We start from the raw sequence: 20,229 nt of genomic DNA on the forward strand, positions 1-20,229 counted from the left end.
TGTTGTTGCTGTAGGGCAATAAACGCCTCATATAATCCAGCTTCTAAACCTGGTCCTCTTAACAGGATGCTCAGAAATTACACTTGAGTGAACAGATAAGCCCTTGAATGATTAGGAGGCAGTTGGTCTAGTGGCTAAGGCCCTGGACTGGGCTCAATGGACAAGGATTCTGTTCCCAGCTCTGCCACTGATTTGGTGTGTGACCTTGGGCAAGTCACTGCCTCTCTCTGTGCCTCTGTTTCCCTTCCCGTCCTTTGCCTTATCTATTTAGATTGTAAGCTCTTTGGGGCAAGGACTGTATCTTACTGTGTGTTTGTACAGCACCGAGCACAGTGGGCCCGGACTTCAGTTGATACTGTTGTTATACAAATAACAATCAATGATAAATGTCTATTTCATCCTCCTAACTGTCTCAAGAGCTGGATGGCAAAAGTCTTCCAGTGCAGAGAGACCACTAAAGGGCTTTCACATTACTAACAGGAGGCTGAAGTTGTGCAGAGGGCTTTAGCACAAGCACTGGAGTGAATTTCACTTGGTTTGTTGGATTTGTTTGTCCTACTAAGGGACTGTTTGAAAACGAGGCCAGCAGAGGTAGAGTAAGAGCTTGAAAACAAAGGTAGGATGATGTGATATAATTGTTTCAGTTCTGTGTGAAAAATATACGCCAAATTCATATAAATTAGAGATAGGAAAGATTTATTCCATCATCTTGCCCATTCCTATCTGCCAATGTAGGATTATAGTCTACTGAGTATTTTATATTTCAGCGTCAATTCTAAAGTTCTACATAGAATCATAGGACTGGAAGGGACCTTGAGAGGTCGTCTAGTCCAGGTCCCTGCACTCATGGCAGGACTAAGTATTATCTAGACCATCTTTTAGGCAATAAAACTTGAGATCAGGGTCTAGGCTATAGATTCTTCAGAAGAGTAACAAGCAATTTGGGGATGTTGGGGTTTTCTTTAAATATGTAAATGGCATTTTAATCCATTTTCATTTTTAACAATTAGTTTCTGTGTTAATGTGGTTGTATCTGGTATCTTTCATAGCCAAATCATCTTACCGCTCTTCACAATTAACTACACTGGGCTTGATTTTCATCTCACTTACACAGATGTAAACCAGGAATAACTCCAGTGAAGTCAAAGGAGTTACACCAAAGTGAGTGAGTGGAGAATCAATCCCATCATTTCCATATTTTTATAATACTGCATTGTGCTAGTATCTACAGGTGGGTGACTTATCTATGAATATGGAAATGCAGCATTAATTGCTACCTCCCCAAATTATATTCTGTATCCATCCCTGGAAGTCTCACTCTCTGTCTGAATTCTCACTGTGGTAAACAAATTGGCTGGCATGATGTGGGTCCTTTCTGAGTGCATCCTATTATCATTTTCATCACCTTGGTTTTTGGTCTCTATACTGCAGTGTGCTGCCCATTGTATTTTGTTCACTGTCTAAGTCAAGGCTCAAGTAACACAACTCAGAAATTGCTTTGAGAAGTCTCTTGGATAATTTTTTGGGCTTAGTATAAGATTGACTCAACCTAATTTTAGGTACAAGTTAGTGGCAGCCACTTAAACTATGAAAGAAACATGGTAGAGCAGGCAAATCCAGCTGGAAAAAGAGTGACTACGCATTTCCCTACGTCTAGATGACGAAGCTCTTTGAAAAAATAATGGGTGGAATTCACCCCTGTGCAAAGGACCACGCAAGGCTCTGCATCAGTCCCCAAACAGGTCACTAGCGAGCTGTCTCAGCATCCTGGAGAGAAGCTGATTAACAATTACATTGTTACCACCATAAAGTTGCCTTTAGTAAGAGTGGGGAAGCGTCTCCACAGAAATAAGGCAGCAGCAAGCAACGATGTATTCACAGCGGACTGAAAGCAAAGAACATCGTAACCAAAAATTAAAATCTCTTCCTAGCCTGCTGTGAAATTCATCCCCATGCAGTGGGGCCAGCAGAAGTCCTTTGCAGCACTTCCATCACACTTAAACTCGCCGGGGCCGCGGAAAACGCGGGGGCCATGGCCCCATCACTTTTAAAAGCAGCCATAAGGGCGAGTGATGGCGGGGAGGGGACGGGACAGAGAGAAGCAAACAGGGGGGTAGGGGGGCAGAGTCTTGGGGGAAAGAGGTGGCGCACGAGTGGGGCCTCGGGGGAAGGTGCAGCACAAAGGTGGGGGCTCAGGGAGAAGGGGCGGCACAAGGAGTAGGGCCATGGTTCAGGCGCTGGTGGCCCCCTGACTTTTAGGGAGCTTCCACCATTCCTTACCCTGGCCCCATTGAAGGCAACTGCAAAACTCAACTTGACCTCAGAAGGTGCAGTGTTTCACCGTGAGAGTTTTTGCCACAGCAGTCTCTTCTCCCTGAGCTTTCGGTGGCCGTTCTAATAACCCCTTCCCAAATGCCTGCAGCACAAGAGGATGAGCGACAAGAAGGAAGCATTGCCCCTGCATCCTGTCATGCCTCTTTATACAGCCTTGCTTCGGATGAACATAAAGGCAAACGTGAAGTCCCAGTCCTGCAGTCCTTACTCAGGCTAAACTCCCATCGACCTCAGTATCAGCCCTGATACCAGCCTCAAACCCTCTTTTCAAATTCTAAAACCAGAGCAAAACGAGATATATATTACAAGGATGTAAGTTGCTATTTAAAGACTTTCCCATTCTGGGAAATTAAACTGAGGAACAACCAACCGTTACAAATTTATGTGTAGAATCTAATTAAAGGGGCTTAGGGAATTAATAACCTTTGAACACCTGAAAATATCCAGTTCGGTGGTCTGAAATGAAAATGTTTGCATTAAACTGCCAGACTTTTAGGGTGATATTTGCTCAGCAGGTATACAGTTAAAATTACTCACGACAGTATAGCAAACGTGACCAGAGTGATAGTCAAACAGAAGATGGACAGGGAGCAGCCGATGTAAGTGATGGATGACAGCACCATCTGGTGTTGAGGAGTCAGCTGTGCAAAAAGGGAAAACAAAAATGTAATCTATTAATTGATTTAGTATGCTAGAGAACCATATATTCTGGTGAAGGTCTGCCCACTCTATGTGGTAATTCAGGTAATGTGGCTTTGTTCTTCCTTAGACTGTAGCTCCACCCCAGTGCACACTTCCCTATATCAGCAAGTTCTAGCAAGAGAAATGTATTGAACTATCTGAACCTAAAGTCAAACACCATGGGCTCTCAGATTTCTGTGTCATTTTGGTTCCTCTCTTATATTTCCTACGACTGTATTTCCTCAGAAGAGGTTCGGTTTAATCTACATTGCTGTGATAGTGTCAACCCTGAGATTAGATAACGCAATAGAAAGCAGTTTATCCAGGCTGTACAAGCAAAGGCAAGGGTTGTTTAGCTTTTTTAAAACTTTTATGACACTTTGCAAATGCTCTCACACTGCAATAACTTACATCGTATAAATGCTGTCAGTGCTCCGCAATAGTGAGACCTGACAAACCAAGGCAGCCAGTAAATCATGGCTGCTTACAGGTGGTTTCCAAACAATACTGTAATCTTTTTTATGTGTCGTATTTGTAGTGCCCATTAAAGAAGCCAGATTGACACTAGTGATATGAAGTCCTGCACAGAATCACAGAACAAGCTAAAGCATGGGCAGCAGAAATGTGAACATCTCACATCACCCTCAACTCTGACCTTCTGTAGGGGCAAAGAAGGAATTCAATTTCCATAAGCACTGAATCCTTGGCCTCTCCATGTTAATCAGGGTGATCATTAAGGTGATGCATTCTGTGACATGGATATTCTCTAGTTCCTCAGGGCAGGGACTCTGGCTATGTCTACACTACGGACCTTACAGCGGCAAATCTGTATTGCTTCAGCTGCGCTATGCCGACAGGAGAGAGCTCTCCCGCCGGGATAATTAAACCACCCCCAATGAGTGGCAGTAGCTATGTCAGCAGGAGAGAATCTCCCACTGACAGCGCTGTCCACACCAGTGCTTTAGTTGGTGAAACTTATGTAGGTTGGGGTGTGTTTTTTCACACCCCCTGTGACCAACAAAAGTTTTGCCAACACAAGTGCTAGGGTAGAACAAAGTCTCTGTTTCTGCTGTTGATCATAAATTATTCAGGAACAGTGTTCTCATTTTCCATGTAAAGTCCTCAGTTTGGAGGAAAAGTGACAAGAAAAGCCACATCTAGTTAAGGGAGCCAGGCACTATTAACATATAGTAAAGGATAGTTGGGCAGGGGACCATTTTCCCATCCTGCAAGAATTAAAAATAAAAAATTCCCCATCCTAAATCAGTTTAAAAGTCATAAACTCCACATCTAGATCCGGTCAAACAAAATGTTTTGTTTAGATAATTCAAAACATTTCATTTCAATTACGGCCTTTTCACTTTTTAAAAAACTAACAAATTAATTTATATTTCTAAACAAAAGGTTGTTTCAAACCAAAAAAAGTGAATTTGTCACTTGAAAAATGTAGAAATAGGGATGTTTTAATAAAATTAGGATGTTTTAATAATCTTGACACTTTTTTGGCATAATTTTTTTGATGTGGGAAATTTGTGGAAACCAATCCTTCATCATGAAGGGTTTCAGTTTCAACAAATTAGCATTTTCCAACAAAAAGCATTTTGAGAAAAAATTTCTCACCAGCTTTAATAATTAGCTTTCCATTAAAAGTCCTTGGGGGGGGAAGGGGGAGATAAAATCCCGTATTCTTATGCAGAAGCAACCGTTCACTCTAAATAGAGTCAATAATGGTGTATTTTGTAGATATACATTTTTTGTACTGTAATTATCCAACAACTGTACCAATTCATGGGCAGTAATTTTTCCAGTGGCATGGATTCCACCCTTGAGGAAAGGCTGTGAAGCATTAAATGATACAGCAGCACAGGAGTGAGACAGACAACCGTTGCTATGATACTACAGTCCCCAGGAAATGTGATATGGCCTTTTCGTATTTTCTCTTTCAGCCAGAGACAAGACACATTTCTTGCCACTGACTTGGTTAGCTCCAAATATGGAGTCAAAATGTTGGACCACAGAGAGGAGTGCACATTAACCCTACAAAAACATCCCAACTGTGCCCCCTTGTGTGCCATCCCCCTCAGATTACTCCTGCAATACGAATAATTTGTGGGGGAGGTGGGCAAAGTTTAGGAGATGTTTCTGGATCAGGGATGTACATGCACAAAACATACAGACCATATCCCCTGATTGCTAGGACATTCATGTCTTTTGTTATGGGGCACCTGCTGGTCCATAGGCTTTGTGGGAGCTAGGATTTTACCGTGTAAGTTTCAACTGGATAAACAGGACCACTGGGCTCAACATTTCCTAGTGGTTAAGAGCTCTGCTTTGGGCTCTCCATACCTCCAGCGAGACACCAATTGCCAGAAAATGCCCACCCCAGAGGTCACAGTTGCTCACCAGTGATTGAAATTTACACTACCATGGGATACTATTTGCATTAAGGAATGCAGATAAGGGCTGTAACTGAAAGGTAGCCTCTTATTATCATGTCTGGGGAGTCAATATATGAGAGCCAGAGGATCCACCTAGTGGAAGTAAGTAAACATAGGTTATTTTATTTTATTTTTTTATAAAGGCAAAGCCTTCAGTTTTTTCACTCTTGTTAAGTTAAAGATAAACAAGAATTACCTAACAAGCCTTTTCCATCTCTAATTTATGAGTCTCAGAAATTATCCACAGTAATGAATTAAGATGACGTATACACTCCAAATCACCCAACACCTCTCAGTCCTATTAAAGGCAAGGAGAGCTCCATGCATCTAGAATTTCCAGGCTTGAACCTATATTCCTCAGAACAAGGAATGAAAAGAAAACTACTGTCCACAACAACGGTTGATGTGAGGAATACATTAAAACCTAAAATGGTTCATTTAGGGCCCAGTTCTGTGAGGTGGCAAGTACCCTCAGCTCACTGAAGCCATGGAGAGTTGAAAGTACTCAGCCTCTTAGGCCCTTAATAAATCCCCAGCTCTGTCTTGTAATGATCTGCCTCTGGCAAAGCTCTGGTACTCAATCTTCCATTAATATACTCCTTCAGCCACATGGATATGCTGGAAAAAATGTGTGGGCTGCTATCATTCAAACAAACAAACTAAACCATCAGATCAGAGACAGACACAGAGAAGTTTACATGCCAACTAGTAACAATAGTGATCAATGGGCATGGGTATTACACAGAAAAGCTCTTTACCACGTGAATTCCAGGGAGTGGGATGCAATGCTATAGGAAGGCCTGGGATGATCTCTGGGGCTCAGGGCCTTATTCCAGAAGACTGGAATAGCCATAGAAAATAGTGCGGGAGAGTAGATATGCCATATTTCAAGCACCAGCTCTTTCCTGCCTTCTCGCACATACCTGCTGTTATCTCAATGACACGTTCCAACCAGACATAGATCTCATTATGAAACATAACATACATATTTTTTTAAAAGGGGACCTGGAACCACAAATGACCATGCACCATGAGTTACAAAGAAACAGTTTCCTGAGGGTGAGGGGAAACAGAGTATCATTCCTAATACACTGATTTCATTTAAATTTGTCCCCTCGTCATGTTTTTGTGGATTTTTCAGATTTTTAATATCGCTTATTGTATAACATGAAATTCAAGCAAGTAACCTTGCCAAAAAGGACAGATACCTAGCTATACAATTTTGTAGTCCAAGACAAAAATGACCATCTGTTCCATTAATGATGCAGCTAGATTATATTGTACCATAAGGCTTTCTTTTTCATTCCAAAGAAGCTAACTAGAGGAAAGAAGATTAAAGAGCATCAAGGGCAACCCTGAGCAATCTGTGAAGAATTCTGATGAGACCAAGGCTCAGGATTGTTCCATTTCACCAAAGAATTTTTCCTTGCTTGTGACGGATTTTGCTTCATGACTTCTCTGACTGTATGGGTCATTTTCATACAGTGTAACGCTCTGTAGAAAGTTGAAAGTTGATATAGCCTTGGGTGTTAGTAATCATAAATACATAAAATACAGATGTTTCCTAGTGGCACTCTTTACAGACTCTCAAAACAAAAGCTCAATGTCCAGATGATCTTCCATCTTTTTTTTCCCCATGTTGACAGCTTTCTCCCTGAAAATGCCCATAACTCTATAGCAAAAACACTCAACAGTTTCATAGCTGTATCCATCTATTGAATGCATCTATTTTCTGCTGATATTTTTTCCCAGTTATTTACTCATAAGAAAGAAAAGTCATTGCATGGCTGTAAAAAAATTATCTCTAAGTTTCAGGGGACTAGATGACTCCAGAGACTTGTAAGGACAAAACTAACCTGGAAATCCTAAGGCACAACATTTATTCTCTTATCTTTATCATGATGATGATAATGAAAAAACGAATACAATTTTACTCACTAATCAAAAATATTACCCAATGCAAGTTATAATTGTTGTTAATATTAAGATATATTTAGAAAACATAACTTATGGGAAAAGGTTGAAAGAATTGGCATGTTTAGTCACAGAAGAGACGCTTAAGGGGGATGGGACAAAATATATAAAGTCTGTTGTAAAGAAGAGGAAGAACAATTGTTCTTCAGGTCCACTGAGGGTCAGAAAAGAAGTATTCAGCTTAGCTTGCAGCAAGGGAGATTTAATTTGGCTATTAGAGGGAAAAAAACTTTCTAGCTATAAGGATAGTTAAACCTGGTACTGGTTACCTAGCGAGGTTGTGGAATTCCTATCATTAGAGTTTTTAAAGAACAGGATAGACAAGCATCTGTCAGGGATGGTCTAGGTATATTTAACCCTGCCTTAGCATAAGGGGAATGGACTAAATGACCTCTTGAGGTGCCTTCCAGCCCTACATTTCTATAATTCTATGATGGGACAGAATATATCTTTCACCTCTGTGTTACTGGTTCAAATCCAGCTAAGGGTGGCTAAAAAATTGTTACAAAATTAATTTGTTGATATAAATCTAGTTCCCAACAGACAAGTGCCAGATCACAGAAACCACCAGCACATATGGCACTAACTGGCAATCATGTTCGGGATCCCTTCAGACTGTCCAAAGACTGAATGGGCCGTGGAATTATGAAGTATCCTCTCTGGCTCCTCCAGGTGAGAGCTCGGGCACATTACACTGTGCTTAAACAGAAGATTCAGTCTCCAGGGCCGTCAAACTGGCATTCACTGATTCCCTAGATCAGAGGTCTCAACAGGAGTGTGGGGCAGAATGTATTCAGAGGGGAAGGGGAGCTTTAGGGGAGAAAAAATATCTTACTGCACACAGCAAATTTTACCCAGAGGAATGAATTAACTAGCAAAGCTGATTCCTCCAGACATAGCAGGTCCTCACATGGTGCTGTGCCTTTGACTCTAGATGGCGCTGTGCATTTTGACAGATTTCTGTTAAGTTTGCATATCATTATACAAAGTCGTTGCCATCTGTACGTGAATCCGTTTGCTATGACGCAGTGTGTGCATTTAGTTGTAAGCATCAACTACAGTGTAGACTTGCTCTTATTACAATGGATCATTGGCTCTGTCTGAATCAATGCCTTACTGTTTTTAATATTTAGTGAGAATTGCATGGTTTGTTTGTTTTTTTAATCAGCACATGTGCTTGGGTGGCGGTCAGGGGCGTAAACGCCTACAGACACAAAGAAGGGGGGCAGAATCAGATAAGTTTGAGAACCACTGCCGTAGATTCTCTCTCAGGGCAGTGGGCATTGTCCAGGACTCTCTGTTCTATGCCCCTTTCTGGATCCCTCGTTTTGGGCCTTACTCTGTACTCCTGTCCCTTCTTTCTCAATCTTTGTCCCCCACAATTAGTTGATCCCCATGTTTTCTTTGGACTTTTCCCCAGATATTTATTGGTTTTGTACACGGGGACCAAACAGGCCAGAATTTTTCACACTAAATTAAATTAAAGCACTAAATTAAAACATTCTTTTTTTAAAAAAATCTCATAATATAAAATATTTGTCTTTAGAGACAAAGTGCCAGAGAGCTGAGTTTCCAAACCTTATAGACTTGCGTCGTGTTTTGTCAGCTTTGATCCTGAAGACATCTGTAATGCTATAGACTTCAGCTGACAGTTTTACAAGTATAGCCACCAAAACCAATGGCATTTGCTGATTTGTTAAACTATTTTGTCCTTTTTCTTTCCAATTATCAATGTGTCTTTTTTTAAAGACAAGTTCCTGACTTAAAAAAAAAGGCCCAAAAAATAGTGATTTTAAAGATCTCAAGAAAAGATCCCTGAGCACAATGCAATCTGTAGAGAATGTTACCCAAAACTAGGGTTTGCATTTTATAATGTTACTTACTGGTATGAAATACACCCTGTGTTTTTCCTTGTGTGGTGAGACAAATTATTTAAGAAGAGGAAGATTTGTGTTGGATTCGGGGTTGGGTTTATTTTGCTTTTATATGGTACGTACATAAAAATATGAGGCTGTTTTTTCCCTTGACTGTCTGGTAGAAATGAGGGGCATGGTAATTATAGTCTTGCTCTGAATGCAGACACAGTAGCAGGTTATATTTCACTGCCCCCTCTGGTCAGCCTTTATAAAAACCTTTGTTCTCAAAAGAATCATTAATATCATGAAGTCACATACAATTACATATTTTGCGACCCTATTTGTACAACTGAACTGTAATCTACCAAGAGACAATCTGGCTACTGCATCCTAGGTGTAAATCAACTCTAAATAAGTGCCAACAAAAATAAATGTCATGTGAAACCATTTTTTTCTGCCTGTTGGGTTAAAAACTAGGTACCAATTGCCCCTATTGCAGATGCATCTCTCAAATGCAATCTTAATCAAATTAAGAAAGGAATGAATAATTAACTTTGGTGGCAAGAGTATTTCAGAGACATTGCAATGCCGGCCCTGGCTGATGAGGCAAATGTTTCAGATTGCTTCCAGAAAGGTTGCTAAAATTGACTTTCAATCCAGAGGGGGGTTTATTTATACAGTAACAAAATACCAACTAATACAAATTGCTGATTTCCTTCAGCTTGCCAGAGCACTTTGCTTAGGGATCTTGGACTACAATTTTCAAATTAACATTCTGAGCTTACTTTATAAGGCTCCCTTTGGAAATAGACCTGCTGAGACCATAAGTATGTCTTTGACATGCACAAAATGAAATTTGTGGGGAGAAGTAAGTATGTAACTCACAGGCATTGTACAATTTCTACTTAAAGAAGAAAAAGTCCACCACACAGAGTCAATAGAGACTCTCTTTTAATGAAGCCACAATTTATCAGATACCAAACGAATAAAGTAAAGGAGCATCTGAGAGTCACACTATGCAGTAGGACACTCAACAGCAGCTGTTTCCAGCAGCTCTGCTTTTGAATTCATGTTCTCCATTAGCTCGCTGTCTCCTAGCGATCAACATAAAGTGCTACAGAGGGGACTTGTCATGTTTTAAAGAAGCATTCTCTTCACAGCAGCCCAGCTGCACAGCTGCTTATTAAAAAAGTTTTCACTGTGACAAGTCGAATCTTAACGTCTCCAAAGGTTTCTGCCGAGTTATTAATTAGCATTTTTAAGAGACCTTGTAGTCTTTTAAAAGAGTTCTGGGAAAGATGTCATCAAACAGTAGGTAATCTGCACATTAAACTTTTCACATAGAGAGGTTTTAGTTTAAATGAAGCTGTAAGGAAGAGCTGTAGGGAGGATGGAGCCAAGTTGCAAAGAAATATTACCACCAGATTATTATAGTGTTTGGAGAGCAGTGAGGCAGATATTTATAAGCCCATCCTTGTAAGTCTGGTTATGTAGCACACATTGTTTTGCTTCTTTCTTGATTTTTCTCTTTATTTCTTTCAGGCCTACGGCTTACAATGTTCTCAGCCAGTCTGGTCTTACTAGTAAATCTAGCATAATATTTACCCTCTGTTAAACTGAAGGAGCTACTTTTGCCCACAGACCAGGAAGCTATATATCTGATTGCTTCTTCCCTTTCTGCTTCTAGCAGAATAAACTTGATACCTCGTCTCCTTCTTCACAATTAAGGGCCAGATCAAGGAAGTCCAGGGGAGAGGCCCACAAGGGGAAGAAAACTCAGTGAGGGACCATTCGGTTGGGGAAAGAAGGGCTGTGTCTTTCACAAAACTCTTAGGCTGAGTTTTCAAAGGAGGATAAAGCCCAGAATCTGGCCCCCCAATCTCTTTAACTCCCAATCTCCTAATTTAACCATAAGAGCACACTACCTCCCTTGAGGGAAGATAGAAGACAGAAGTCTGAATATTAGTGAGACCAGGACAGCTGAGACCATGCATCAAGACTGTAAAATGTTTGAGGCAAGGACTGTCTTTTTGTTTTGTGTTTGCACAGAGCCTCACACAATAGGGTCCTGGTCCATGACTAAGGCTCCTAAGTACCACCACATTACAAATTGATAATCCATAAATAATAAATAATAACAACAAGCAATTAGAAACCATACATGCTAGAATTTAGGGCCATCAGGAGTTGACAGTGGCCCACCCTGCATGACAGACGGAAAGAAAGAAAGAAAAAGAAAGAATTCTAGCCTTCTCCAAGCTCTGCCAGCCCTATAAAGACCCACAGAAAACAGAACTGTGGTGTTTCTCTGCGAACACTCGCTGTTTAAGTCTTCTGTGGGAGGAGGAAGCAATAAAAATGTAGCAATATCAACATGGAAAGCAGCAACATTACGTTTCCCAGCTTGTGTCATGGGGTAAAAGTGAGCTCAATTCTGCTGCAAGAGCAACAGGTTCCTATACCACAAGCAGATGTGGTCACTGCTGGGTACATCTTTAGAGGAGCCGGCATCTGTGCCAATTAATAATGTAGTTTGACAGAAGAAATACAAAACCATGGCTCCTTGGGCTTCTAGGAAAGTGACCCACTAGCTGAGCTAAACCAACAGCTATGCTAGCTCAAAGTAGCAGAGACTGTTTCTATCTTCACTGTAATTCCACAGTATCTGCTCTAAGACAGCAACAAATCATTTCAGGACACGAGTGTCTCTGTAGTGGTACACTCCCGCTTTGTAATTTGTGTTTACGCCTGTGAGTGCACACCCAGCCGCACAGAGAGAGCCACACATACGGATGCTCTCACGCTGCCCTTTACACCAAGCAGTGCATTGTAATTTGAAGGGCAGATTCAGTCCTATGGCCTCTGTGAGAGACAGCACAAAAGACACAGTTTTGGGGGTCAGGATAATGGTACATTTAGGTCATCTTTGAGGCCTCTGGATTCTCAACTGCTCCAGAGACCAAATCGTCACATGACATAATTTATAAAAGTCTCAAATCTGCTCTAACTTATGACAGCCTGCCTATAGCTGCTTATGGATTGCACTGCAGCCCAGAATTCCTATGGCACTTGGTACTATGGCCCTGACCCAAGCATGCCCCCATACACCAGGGCTTATGGACGAGAGCAGGGGAAAGCAGCACACAGTCACTTAGGCTGTCCCCATGCTGCTCCTGCACCAGAGAAATTTTCCCCTGATCCCTGACTGTTTATTCATTGTCTCTATACACCATTATACATATAAGGGCCAGAGGTAGGGCAGATCACCCACTGAGTGTCTTATGATGAGATGCAGTACAGAGTAGTTTGGAATCAAACCGCAATATTACAAAACATTTTTGGGAAGAAGACCCAGAAGACGACAACTTAGTCTGCAAGAAGAACAATTGTCTAAATGACACAGTGCATTGATTTGGACCATCCACCCTTGTTGTGGAGAACGCCCGTGTTATTTTGCTCAGTATGCAGATAAAAAAGGCATTTTTAGTCAGTATTCCTAATTCAGAAGAGTTTACTTGAACTACACTATAGTTCTTTTAGGTTTTTCTGCCCTTCCAAAAATTAAAAACAAAAACCAGTGAGCTTTCTCCTCTGCCACTGGAAATTCAGTACTCGCCAAGCACTCACTCCGTCATCTGAGTACCAACAAATACGTTCGAAGGAGAAATAAGCTCAGTTCACCAATGCATTATTCTAGTTTTGTCTCTATATAACTCCATGGAAATCATGATTGCAAGCAGAGAATACAGGAGAACGGATCATGAGGTTAGGCTGACCAGATAGCAAGTGTCAAAAATCGGGACAGGAGGTGGCGGGTAATTGGTGCCTATGTGAGAAAAAGACCCCAAAATCAGGACTGTCCCTATAAAATCGGGACATCTGGTCACCCTACATGAGGTATTTATGGTGTATAGGCAAGTGGCCCCCATTGAAATGAATGGAGTTATGCTAGTGCAGAACTGCAATCGTGTGGTAGAGGAATGATGCCTGTGATTTAAAAAAAAATAATTAAAAATCCACATTGAACTTGTAGGTGGATAAAAGTTGGGATCTAATAAACATGATACACAGAAATCCCAACTAAAATGAAAAAATGCAGAAGACACCTCTAAGAGTCAATGCCATTTTCAGAAAAGGGCTTGTTTTCATCCAAGGGTCATTTTAATGGCAAATCTCCAACGATAACATTTAAAGAGGGGGGAAAATCTGTTTATAGAGGAATCCTGGAACAACTACAAGGGAGATGGCAGATTTGTCTTTGTTCACTGGATGGGTAAGGCTTGTCCAAACTGTCTGAAAAGATCTGTTTGGCTACTGTCACTGGTCATTAAAAGGGAGAAAAATATGACAATGCTTACCTAATTTTCAAATATGCAACACAAAGGAAAAATGACTGAGCTAGGACATTTTCACATCCCCAACAATGAGAAACTGGCTGAAAAGTATTAATTGCAGCACACCAGGGATCAGAGAGAAAGCCATGACAGTTCCATTTTATTGTCCCATTACTTATTGTCCCATTACAGCACATAATTTGAATTTCAGCTTGCTACAAAGTTTGAGAAGACAGGCTATCATTTTAGACTGTAACTGCTCAGGTCCTTTGAGTGTGGTATTTGATTAGTAAAAACTGCAGTATCTGCTTTAAGGAAATAACGTTCCAAACCCATACATTTACTTACACACACACACACACGCACGCACACACACTTTATTTAAAGATTACTTCGTTCTTCTTCCACGACCCATGCCATCTAAAACTGGCGTCACCTATATCAACCTGTAACAGTAAAAAAATAAAACCATCCACTTACCTTCACAAAGAGAATGTTATGGCTCTGATTTTGCAATTGGATCCCTACAGCCAGGTCTCTGTGCCCCAGGTTTTCCTATAGACACAAGGGTCTGCCAACATAGTTCCAACTGCAGGATCTGGAGCTTCATATTTTTCCCCGTTCGTACATGCTTTTGTGGTTCCTGACAGATAGTCTGAACCATACTGACTGAGTCCCCCTTCTGAATTATGGAACAAGCACTACAGACTGTCAGGTTGAAAAACAAAGTCATTTGTTAGTTACGGAAACGCAAAACGCTTCTTTAATCATCTGAACCCTATTTCTACTGGGGATTTTAACATTATTACTTTGATTAAGTACCAAGCAATTTCTCACAGCTACAGGTTACCTAAAAAGGATCTATAGAAGCAGACTAGGCTAAATTCATCCCTGGTTTACCACTGACTTCAGTGGAGGTGATGAGTTGGATTACCCCTGCTTTATGTCTGAATAACAAAAGGATTTTGCTCCATTTTGTTTAACTCTCCTTGATATTTTACTCCTGTGACAAACTCCTTCCTCCAGGGGTATTACAAAGAATTTCCACAAGGAAGATTTCTAATATTTTCTTTGGATGTAATCATCAACTATCATTAAAAATTAAAGACTGTTTACATGCAATTAATTCTGTAGTATACAGTACATGTGTGGGTCTGTGGTTATTTGCAAGCAATGACCCCATGATGTGCTGTTGATAATCCACCATGCTTTATTCTGAGCCTAAATCAAGGTGATAATTTCACATTAAGTTTGCTTAAATTGATTTCAATAGGAGTGCCCACATGCTTAAAACTAAACACACGCTTTAAGTGTTTTGCCAGATTGAGGTCTAAAACCTGAATCAATGAACTGTGCTAATAAGTAATCTACTGTCAGAAACTGGTGGGCATAGCGATGGTGGTGTTAATTATTGTTTGCATTTGTGTTGAGGTAGCACCTAGGGGCTTCAGTCATGGAGGAGGACGCCACTGTACTAGGTTCTGTACAAACACATAACAAGAAGACAGTCCATGCCCTAAAAAGCTCACAATGTAAGTAGAGGGCACTAGAAAACAGAATCCCTTTCTGCTTGCATCACTTATAGATAAACCCCGTTTCCTTCTCTGATGCTACAATGGTAAAAAATGCTGAGTTTGCATTATGCAGGGAATGGGCAGAAAGCAGAGGCTAGGTAGGATGGCTCTGCAGGCCTCCAGGGGTTTGTCTGCGGGCTGGCTGTGGGACTGGTTAGAGAGTAGCCGATGGGTCTGCCCTCTACACTGGGCCACAGAAGGGAGTCTTTGGTGCACATCTGTGTAGGGTGTGTCATTGCTGCACGTCGCCCCACCCCTCCTTGCATTTGCATGCACCGTACGTGGCCCCACAGTGTTGCAAGTGCTCCTCATCCACCTCCTCCTGTCAATGGCAAGATGGCCATTCATCATACGAGGAGGAGGAAGCTCGACGGGGGGACCGCTCCGTGACCTTGGGGCCTACTTCCAGTCCCTTGTCACTTCATGCATCCCGACAGAGCTCCTCTGGGTCACATCCACTATCTCCTCAGACCCCTTTGAGAAACTGTGGTGCTCTCCAGCATTCTCTGCTCAGTGTTCCCCACTGGATCCCTTCTGCTGGCCCTGTGACCTTCACTTCAGTCCTTGTTTTCTCATTGTTTGTCCCCCATAATCATTTGCTGACTGGGCTCAGTGGTTCCTCCCCCTCGTTTGAGGGAGGGGTCTTTCAGCTTGGGGTGGGCCTGGGCTCACCCATGCCAGTTCCAGCAATAGGTACATTGGACCACAGCCTGGTATGGGAGGAACACCATGGCAATGGCCCCTGGTACAGGTGCAGCTTCACAAAGACATGACATTCCTTTTCTTTTTGTTCTGACAAGCTGAAGACATTAAAGAGGCAAAGAGAACAAAGCAATTCATCTGCAGCCAGGGCTTTTATATGCACTTTGCTCAGAACCACATGAAATAGAAATGTAAATCCACATGTGAACTTCAAGTGTGTCATGGAGGAATCTCTGTCAACTTGCTTTTTAGTGTCACCATGTCATGTGGCACCATTTCCTTTGGACTATCAACTAGCATTTACTCAGCACAGAGCCCTGGTGTTTTCACATTCATCTCCCACACCCTTTGGATTCTCAGTAATGCCAGAGAGAATGTGAAAGGAGAGGTACCACTTGGGAGAAAATTCAGACGAATACTCTAGGACTCGCAAAGAGAACTGTTGTGTCACACTTGCGCCAATCTCCTGGCCATAAAGGCTCCTATTTTGCTGCAGAAGCCAGCAATTCCCCTTTCAAATGGTGTCTGAGCACTGATATCCTCAGGTGTCCACCCTCCTTTTGCTAAAATGACATTTATGTGACAGATGGTACAAATAGCCTGGCATGATGCGTATTTGTTGGATCATTGTAAAAATAAAAACTGCCAGACAGCTAGCATGTTCCTTGGCACCTGACAGAGGGCACCACTGGCTGATAAGGCTAAGTGGAGCTGCCCAAAATAAAATAATTGTGCCTTAGCTTTCTTTGGACTGTGGCTTGCTCATTATTTTTCATTTCTGCTGCCTCAGAAGCTCCTTGTGACAGACATGCTCCTCCTCAGCAGGAATTTCTTTCAGCATCAGATTTATCAGGCTCCAGTTTAACTTTCCACCATGTGCATATTTTATGCTCCTCTTTCTCCCCCCTGTGCTTGAAGCTGTCAGATTATTTGGGGCTGGATTTGCCTTAACTGGCAAGGACTGTTGTGTCCTGGTGGTGGACTGGGGCAGGAAGGTCCACCACCACTTGCCTTCGTATGGGGTTTCAATAGGAGTGCTGCCAACAGAGGCTGCCGAGGAGAGGTACTGAGAAAATGCTTCCCCACATCAACACACATACCTCAACATGCCACTGCTACCCACCTTTCAGGCTGCGCTAGCTCTCTCCAGGCAGTAGGAAGGATTGCCACCATATTGCATTACTGCAATCACACCCAGGGGGGCCTTGCCACTGTGGGTGCCTTGCGCTCTGGTTTATGCCAGCAAAAAGCAAACTTAAGTCAAGGTAACCCTAACCTTGAATTCTCTTCAACTAGGTGGAAGATCTCTTTGGCTGCCATCACTGCATCACTACTCAAAGGCAGGGTAGTAGCCATTATAAGCCTGATCCAAAGCCCACTGAAGTCAATGGAAAGACTCCCACTGGCTTCAATGAGTCTTGGATCAGGCCCCAAGCCTGCAGTAGAGTACGGTCTGGTAGGCTGAGCAAGGAGTTACAAAGCCAGGAATTCCTGAGATCTTAGCTTTGTTACTGACTTGCTGCGTGGCTTTGGACAAATTGCTTAGAAGGGGGCTCATAATATTTACTGAATTTCCAGGGTTGTTGTCAAGATTAATTAGTTAATATCTGCCCAGCATATTCAGAATGCCCAATCTAGGCAGACAAAGCCATATATATGGCTTCATTTATAGCAGCCTTATTTTTAATAACACGATTACAGAGGTAAACAGATTTTTTTCTCGCTCGAGTTCCAAATTCTAGCCGTGTTCTGACTTTAATTACATCCATGTAACTCCACTAATGAAATTAAGGGGGAAATTTGGCCTTTAAAGAATATTTGGCTTATCTTTATAGGGTTTTTTTATTTATTAATGCCTACTCGTTACAAAATTCTAGCAAATGTTATTACTTCTCAACCTTAAACCAATATGATAAATGTGTTTCAGTCAGCAAACCTGAATGTCAGCCAAGCATGATATGGACATAACAGCAGAGTGATAAAGACAAATAATTTCAGCTTTGCCTGGTGCCAATTCATCACTAAGCTAACAGACTGGTGCCAGCCTAACATCTGAGTGCCACATGGTTGCAAATTTTTCCAGCATTGTTACTTCTTTCCTGAAATAAAATTGTTACAAGTGTTAATTCCTGGCATTCACTGAAGGCAGCTAAACTATATAAATGGCTGTTGAGCTGATCAGCAGTATTATTAGTATTCCTTCTTCGCACTCAGTGCTCTGGCAAGACTTGTCTTTGTGTGTCTTTGCTGTTGCTCAAACTAGTTTGAAATGTGCAATAGTGCTCAAGCACACTTGTAGGCCAAGCTCTCAGCTTCAGCTAATGGCACTCCAAGCCCCCATTCACCATGAACTGCTGCCCCGGGCACTGTAATAAGGGTGCTGGTTCATTTCAGGATGTATAGCTTATGCTTCCAGATTTTAAAATTTACCTCTTTACCTCATTGTGTTTCAGTTTCTGCATCTACAAATGGGGATATGGATACTTTCGCATGCCTACGTGGGGAATGGTTTCTTGGGGATCACTACCAGCAGGCATAAGTTAGAGCAGCTCCCAGGCTGGTCAAACCTGCCCTGGGGCAGAGGTATAGCCAGAGAATCAAGGACCCATAACCAGTTCCCTGCTAGACCCCCAGCTGTGCTGAGCTCAGCTAAAACTAAGCCCAGTGGAGAGTCTGGCCGATACAGCTCTAAAAGAAGCATTTGATATTTTTATTCTCATGGCACTTCAGTTCCTCATGAGAAAACACTGTGGGAAGATCATAGCTCATATAATTTTGACTCTGTAAATGGCTCCCTGGGGCAAAATAAAGTCCATTGGACAAACAAACACAAATATTGAGATAGGTTCCTGCACAACCTAAACGCACAGCCCCGTCACAAAGAAAGGTCTTTACTTTTGTCACAGAGTGTGGGGGAGTCCAGGGCCTGCACCCATCTTCCTGGGATTCACTGTGACTCTCAGCCAGCCAGTAAAGCGGAAAGTTTATTCGACAATAGGAACACAGTCTAAAACAGAGCTTGTGGGTACCACCAGGACCCCTCATTCAAGTCCTTCTGGGGGCGGGGCAGGGAGCTCAGACCCCAGCCCTGGGGTTCCCTGCATTCCACCACCCAGCACCAAACTGAAACCAACCAACGCCCCCCACTTCCCCCCCCCCGCCCCAGCAGGCTCTCTCCTGCAGCCTTTGTCCGGTTTCCAGGGCAGAGGTGTTACCTCCCCCTCCCCCTCCCGGCTCAGGTTATAGGCTCTCAGGTATCCCATCCCCAGTGAAACTCCCCTGCCACATTCCCAGGTCAACACTCCCCGCTCCCTGCATCACAACCTTATTATTATAATTTGGTATCCAAAGTCCTACTAATAAAGTGACCTAGAAAAGTATACATAAAAATGTGTATGTGGCTTTCAGAAAGCATTGGGTATGGAAAGAAATGGATTAGTACTATCAAGGTGGGGGAGATCAGGGCTGATCCAAAGTACATTGAAGCCAGTGGACTTTGGCTCATGCTCTTATTGCAGTAGAGAACAAAAGACAGAGACCTGGAATATGGAAGGCTAAAAAGAAATGAAACTAACCACAGAGAAGCTTTTTAACCATGTGCAGCATTATGTTAACCTTAATATACGTAAATCTTTAGGTCAAATATTAGACTATAAGTCTGCATTGGGATCCTGGGGCCAAGAACACGACATGAACTCTCAGGGCTGATGGTATCACCTGAATGCCTTGATGGTGTGTGTGGAGTGGGGCATTTTATATTTTCTTTTATTCCTTTGGAATCTAACCCATCAGCCATTCAGACTGAGAGGAATCAAAGGATCTTTGTCTTTTTTTTTTTTATAAATGTCAATTTGCTTTCTTCTCCAATATAATCATTAGGAGATAATAACATTGAAATCACATTGAGGAAAAAGGTCTAAACCAAAACCCCTACAGAGACAGTTCATTGTCATCAGCTCAGAAATGTGACACTCCTAGTCATTAGTGTGATTCTCAGAATTATGAACATAAACAAAGCAAAACAAAATCTGAAGGCAGACTGTAGAAATCCATTCTCCAGGTAAAAATCCCCCTGCTGGACCAGCGGCTTGCCATAGCCTTTAATAGCAATCAATGCTTGCACATCCAGTCTCTTGAACACCTGCTTCCCTTTGCCATTTTCTGCTCAAGCTTTGAGAAATTCAGAAGAAACATTCATTGTCTTTGGCACTCTGCTGTCAACTAACAAGTCTTCACTCCACTTTCTGTGCATTTTCCATCATTAGATACACTTACTGTAAGAATTTACATAGCAGGTTATTACCCAGGGGTGTCTCTGATTTCCAACGTTGCCGGC

At 42.1% G+C, this 20,229-nt stretch overlaps 1 protein-coding gene and 1 long non-coding RNA gene across 4 annotated transcripts in view; one reads left to right on the plus strand and one right to left on the minus strand.

Annotated features, from left to right (window-relative positions):
* Positions 1-16,621, plus strand: part of LOC311531722 — a 39,394-nt gene extending 22,773 nt beyond the window's left edge. Inside the window, exons 4-5 of the long non-coding RNA XR_014714267.1 lie at positions 7,961-8,099; positions 10,826-16,621. This is a non-coding gene — a long non-coding RNA (uncharacterized lncRNA). The remainder of the gene's footprint in view (positions 1-7,960; positions 8,100-10,825) is intronic.
* ADGRD1 (adhesion G protein-coupled receptor D1) overlaps positions 1-20,229 on the minus strand; it is a 242,164-nt gene that overhangs the window by 80,571 nt on the left and 141,364 nt on the right. For all 3 annotated transcript variants that reach the window (XM_084649372.1, XM_084649371.1, XM_084649373.1), the window contains one exon: positions 2,872-2,975. In XM_084649372.1, the coding sequence (XP_084505498.1) occupies positions 2,872-2,975 (104 nt within the window). The remainder of the gene's footprint in view (positions 1-2,871; positions 2,976-20,229) is intronic.

Source organism: Lepidochelys olivacea (genome assembly GCF_965140295.1).
Source record: "Lepidochelys olivacea isolate rLepOli2 genome assembly, chromosome: 15".
Lineage (NCBI taxonomy): Eukaryota > Metazoa > Chordata > Testudines > Cheloniidae > Lepidochelys > Lepidochelys olivacea.